The sequence below is a fragment of the Odontomachus brunneus genome, unplaced genomic scaffold, assembly GCF_010583005.1.
Source record: "Odontomachus brunneus isolate Ranch 3 - 2012 unplaced genomic scaffold, Obru_v1 Obru_scaffold_199, whole genome shotgun sequence".
In the NCBI taxonomy this organism is placed as follows: Eukaryota; Metazoa; Arthropoda; class Insecta; order Hymenoptera; family Formicidae; genus Odontomachus; species Odontomachus brunneus.
The window spans coordinates 565,005-571,004 of NW_022639649.1; the positions used below are offsets into that span (position 1 = coordinate 565,005).

Below are 6,000 nucleotides of genomic sequence, written 5' to 3' on the forward strand. Positions count from 1 at the left end.
GCAAGCAATTTAGCATGAAAACAAGCATCGTGTGCCGCTAGCTTTACATATATGCGCAGGAATGACTCCCAGAGCCATCTATTGAGAGAGAGAAAGAGACTACGCAGAATTGTGGAAAAGGCGGGAGTGATATTTATTGGTTGTCTTTGTTTACATGTGACTTAGTGTATAACTTGTGATGTGCCGTTTTCATCAACTGAATTTTGAACATCTTCTGTTTGTAAAAACGAGCAGAAATAGAAGTCATTCTGCTTCGCAAGACGCTACGTGAGAAGCCCAGTTTTAATGTGACACTCGTTTAACCTTACACCTATTTAAAAAAATGAGTAAAGGTACATCTTTGTTGTGTCAAATGATTTCTTCACATCTCCGACACTATTTAAATGAGATCAAAATCTAAAATATTAATATATTTCTGGGAATATGTATCTTACTCAAATCCTATCAAATGTATCCTGTCTTCAAATTTTTTAAAATGACAATTGTGCTTTGCCATTTATAAGTAGATAATAAGAATCGTTGTGCGTGTTGTAGCTAATAAAATATGGGTTTCAGAATATCGAACAAGATCAAAGAAGATCCAAAGAGTAACGGAAAACTTCAGTGGCATTTCACTGTCTCAACCTAGTACAAGCAGCCATGCTAGCCAATTATTGGAACTTGATGAAAGACCCATATCCAGAAGATCACAAAGATCACAGTCACAAAGATCACAGTTACAAAAATCACAGTCACAAATCATGCAGAAACAAGAAAATATGCAGACAGTTAGTGGTGTAATAAAATATCTGTTCATGGCAGGTCGAAATAAACAGCCTATTTCGAGGGCCCATATCTTTAAAAACACTCTACTTAATCCTAAGGACTATCAGCTAATTATGGCAGAAGTAGAGGCACAATTATCTAAGGTACACATGTTTATTCTAGCTATTTAAACTAACATATATATGTATATGTGTATATGTATGTATATATATGGGTATGTATATATATATATGTATATAAAATATATATTTCTATAGAATAAATCTATAAAATTTTTTATAAACATAATCTACAAAATTAAATAATTATCTTTGCAAACTTTTAAAACCAAAGTTAAATTGTATTTGAGACTGTGAAATTAAAAATATCTTTTAAAGGTGTTTGGATACAAGCTGCTGATAGTTGAGGGCAATAAATACATAATGGTAAACGAAATATCCAATGAACTTCCACATCTCAATTCCAAGAAAAGTTCCAGTACACAAACGCTGTTGTTTCTTGTGCTTGTGCATATTTTCATGCTTGGTGAATCATGCAAAGAAGGTATTTGAGAATTCTGTTGTTTATTTCTTGCTGCAAATGACATTATTATTCACTAAGGTTTCATGAGTAATTTTATTTAATTGAAAATTAGAGAATAGTTGGAAATTTTCTATGTAATAATAGTTGAAATATTTTTTCAGACTTACTGTGGGATTTCCTTTGCAATTTGGGCATTATAACTCGAGATGACTACACACACGAATACTTTGGTGACGTTAAGCAGTTGGTGACAGTTGTAAGTGACAACTCAGATTCAAGGAATGTGACTGATGCAATGTTTACTTAATATCATTTTCATACACGTTTTCATACAGGATTTCGTCAACCAGAGATACCTCGAGAAAATAATAATAGATAAAGATGACCCGACAAAGTTGGAGTACAAGTGGGGCTCGCGTGCATTACATGAGATCACATTTCGTTCCGCTTTGGAATTTGTTGCAAACGTAAGCAGTATTGTATTGTACTACAATATATTCTATTTTGTTCTATCAATGTTATACGTATACAATTGCATCACATGCATTGTGCAAAATCTAAAAGTATCATATAATTTCAACACTTGAAAATATCTTTGACAGAATGAAAATAAATTAAAATTAGAGAAACATCAAATTAATTCTTAAACATTTTTTTTTATTAGAAAACATATTACTATTTATAAATATTTGATAAATTATATGAGTTGCAGGTATACGGCGCATCTTCCCTAAATAAATGGAAGTTACAATACAAAATTGTGAAGGAGCAAGAATGTAAAAACTAGAAGAGTTGAAATAATAGGAAACCGATATATGTTCGAAGAATGTCGCGTATAATATTTTTCCACACAATAAATGTATGTATCTGTTTTTTCATTTCTAACCACAAAAGCATTGAAAAGACTGCATTGCAATGAAGGCGTGTAATTTATAAAATATACAATGTAAGAATTTATATATACATAATATAGTATATATAATAACGACGGTTAACGATTATATTTGTAGTGGATTTTATATATTTTAGTAGATATACTAAATATATAGTTAAATATACTAAATATATACATATATAGTTGAGCTTTTGACGCAATAAAAATTAAACAATTTAATCTCTACAAACGTTTTCTGTATACACCTCATGCAATATGCCTCACTCATCAACACTGAATCCCGTATCCTTTCAAGCGAACTCACATTAAATCACGTTATATATTTTCGGTTTAATCTCTTTTATATTCACTCGAAGCAGATCCCGCGTCCCTGAAAGAGCAACCTTAAAGCTATACGGATTAAAATTCATGCGAGGTCTTCAAGTTCAAGCGAAAGCGCGAAATAACTCGAAGCGCGAGCCCGTCGTTAACGCAAACCGCGCGTGCTTTAATCTGTTATTCTCTATTTGCTCGAAAATATCTCGACCCCAATTCATACTGCGGACGTCTGGCTGTTCACGTATGTAACAGGTAGACTTTTCGCCTGACAATTACGTAATTTTACAACAACGTTACATCGCGACGAACATTAGCAATGTTGATTTACGCAGATCAATATCGAAATTAAACGGCAACTTGTAAAATTGCTTCACCCCTGGAAAGCTCATATCAGCCCGCTGCTCTCAGTTTCACGACGAAGCATAATTTTCCAGATGCGAACGCGATCGTTTCCACGACTATTCGCGCTCGTTCGAAGTTTCGTTACTTGAGACCTCGCCTCGAGCTATCCTCCAACCGCGACGAGAAGCACTTTTACAAATTCCAGTCGAGCTATCCTACGTTTGCATGGAACAAAATGTAAAAGAACGAAACCCCCGTTTCAAATGGATCTCCGGGAATCTGAATTCAGCCGGCAAGTCGTCGAAATTCCATCGGACGGAATTATTGGGCCACATCCGTGCGTTTACCTTTTACGCCCTTACGACCGACGGCGAGGAGCAGCACGCAGGGAGGAGGGTGGTTGCGTGCGCGAGCCTCCGCGTTCGCGCGTCTCGCCGCACCGCGCCGACCGCCGAACGGAATCTGTGTCGCGCCGGGTCGGTCGCCTGGATCGGCGGCGCGCCACTCCTGTCAGTGTCCACCCAGCCTCGCTGCTCGGCGGCCGCCGAGCGCCGCTTGCGCGTCTGTCTCGTAGGTTGACGTCGTCGTCGTCGTCGTCATCGTCGTCATCACCACCACCACCACTACTACCATCGCCGCGTCGCGTAGCGACGCGTCGTGATTTTCGCCGCGGCGAAGCGCGTGCATGCGAGTCTTCGCGCGCATCCTGTGCAACAACACACTGCCCTGCTGTTCGAGTACGCGGTCGATAGCTCGGGGAAATTCCGACTTCGAGTACGTTGCACTTGCCCCACGGAGAAAATCGACACCGGGCCGCGTCGTTTACGTTTTCGTTTCTTGGCCTAAACCGATTCTTTCGTTCTGTGGCGAGAACTTGGTTTTTTTTTTAACGAGTTTCGCCTGTATAAGTGTTTTGTTGTTTCTTTTTTAATTTATGCGTGAAGACAAGTCTTCTTTACACGTTTGAAAAGCATCTTGTAAAAAATATCGTTGTCAGTTGCGTGTGAAAACGATTGCGCGATAACAGGTGGATGCGATACTTTCGCTCGCGGGCCTTCCTCAATATCGATTGCTTCATAAATATCGATTATAAGTCATCCCGACATTTAGTTCGGGACGCGCCCTTTCAACGTGTCACGTATAGATTATTATCCGACAAAATTATTGCATTGCAAAATTTCCTTTCAAAACTCGGGCGTTATCGCGTTTCCGCCTGTCACTTTTGCGAGGAATTTATTCGAGAAATTGGTATTCATAGGATTTCCTTCAAGGATAGCATATATTTGAACTATATTGACCGACGGTATATATCGCGCGTTCGTTGCCGAGTAACGCACAGGGATGCTCCCGATATTTCGTTACTGTCGAAATATATCTCTTCTCGTGGATAGTTATTATCCATTATTGTATCTATATATGTATTTAATATTTTACATATAAATTTAATTTATTGTAGCAGAGTGCAGTGACACGATACCGCAGAAGCATCTCTCGAGTACGTTTGAAAAAAAATTTCTACTCATCAGATAATGCATATATACATATATACACACACACACACACACACACACACACATATATATATATATATATATATATATATATATATATATACATAAATACATATATATATAATTATAATTTTAATTATATATATTTTATCTTGATTACGATTTGTTCTTTTGTCGAAAATAAAAACATCAATATTTCACAAAAATAAATTTCTTTATCATAACACTTAGAAACATCAAAATTCACCGGGCTTTTCCCGATGACGTAATAACCGCGAAAGATAAGATGCGTGTAGAAAATTAATTAATAAATATTTAATTTAGATAATAAATTTTCCTCGCGTATTTGTTCTATTATATAAAAAGTAGTTTCATATCATTTTAGATTAAAACGTCCCTAATAGCGCAGCGCATGCAGGAATTTCGACGACCAACGATTCTGCGGACCAACCGATCGTCTGTGATATTTCGACGAGAATCTAGTCGAGTACTTTCACGAGAGAACTCGACGCGTCGAAGCGCGCGACTTCGATAAGGGTGAGTTGAGGAATTAATTCGAATCAATCGTGATTGATCATCCGCATTCGATGTTACTGACGCAAACGCGCTGGGAATAATTAAAGTCTAATAAGAAGTCTGATAAGAAGTAAAATGGATTGAGTTAATATCCCATAATTTTTTTCGGACACACACACACACACACATACATATATAATTATTAGACCAGGTAGAAAAAGAAGCGATAAAAAAGTGCATTAGCGGAATTAACAATTTTAATTAATAATGTAGTTCTAAATAATTTATTGAACTCACTTTCTCTTGTCTCTCAGCATTATTGCCACAATTATTAATAATAATATTTTTATGTTATCTCTCGGATAAGAGAGTAGTGTCCTCAATTTCGGGATGAAAAACATGAAAAGTCTGAAAGCAGGGCGTAAGGAAAACTTGACAGAGACTATAGCTGAAGCAGATGACTTGTATTCTACTTATTATGACGTGATGTGTCGTACGATCGATATGCTTTCTGGACGACTGTAAAAGTTAGACGGACAGTTTCTCGTAGAACTATCGCGTTAATACGATTTCGTCCTAAATGTTCAGTTACAAGTTCATGTCGTGCTTAGCGCAAAGCGAAGCGTTTCACGCGAAAGCCAGCGGGGAAGATATCACGAGCGATAAATCGTCGCACGGGGGAAACAAATGCTGAGATTTGATCGCTTTAACGTTCTCAAAATTATAAAAATATTCTTCTACGCGCAGTAGTACCAGTTTGTTGTTTCCCTACGTGACAGAGTTATGGGAACCACGACCTCGATATTTCGTCCCGCGAAACATTCTGTGCGCGCTGACAAACGATCGGACGTTGAAGAGCGACGCGTTTATTCGCTCCGCTATCGATTCGGAATCGCGAAAGCGGTATTAATAGCGGCGATCCCGCGCTTAATAATGCATTCCCGTGTATCTGTCGCAACTTTGATTCGCAATAATCTGTTTCAATTGAAATGAGAACGGCGGAGCAAAAGGTCAATAGAAAAAAGCACCCGAGATCTCATAAGGGTCGTTAAAAGGGATGCTTTATCGGTGAAATATTTCAGAGAGAGAGAGAGAGAGAGAGAGAGAGAGAGAGAGAGAGAGAGAGAGAGA

The 6,000-nt window shown here is 37.8% G+C and overlaps 2 protein-coding genes across 8 annotated transcripts in view; both read left to right on the forward strand.

The window, feature by feature from the left end:
* The first annotated feature begins 94 nt into the window (after positions 1-94).
* Positions 95-2,331, forward strand: LOC116851988 (non-structural maintenance of chromosomes element 3 homolog). The gene is made up of 6 exons (XM_032831929.1): positions 95-332; positions 556-908; positions 1,143-1,308; positions 1,449-1,543; positions 1,623-1,754; positions 2,000-2,331. The coding sequence occupies exons 1-6, from the start codon at positions 323-325 to the stop codon at positions 2,072-2,074; spliced, it is 831 nt and encodes a 276-aa protein (XP_032687820.1). The 5' UTR covers positions 95-322; the 3' UTR covers positions 2,075-2,331.
* A 1,006-nt stretch (positions 2,332-3,337) lies between these two features.
* LOC116851981 (slowpoke-binding protein) overlaps positions 3,338-6,000 on the forward strand; it is an 11,317-nt gene continuing 8,654 nt past the window's right edge. For 2 of the 7 annotated variants that reach the window (XM_032831916.1, XM_032831917.1), the window contains exons 1-3: positions 3,338-3,616; positions 4,299-4,337; positions 4,739-4,890. The gene's annotated coding sequence lies outside the window, so the exon portion shown is untranslated. The remainder of the gene's footprint in view (positions 3,617-4,298; positions 4,338-4,738; positions 4,891-6,000) is intronic. The other 5 variants (XM_032831915.1, XM_032831911.1, XM_032831913.1 and 2 more) reach the window with 4 other exon arrangements.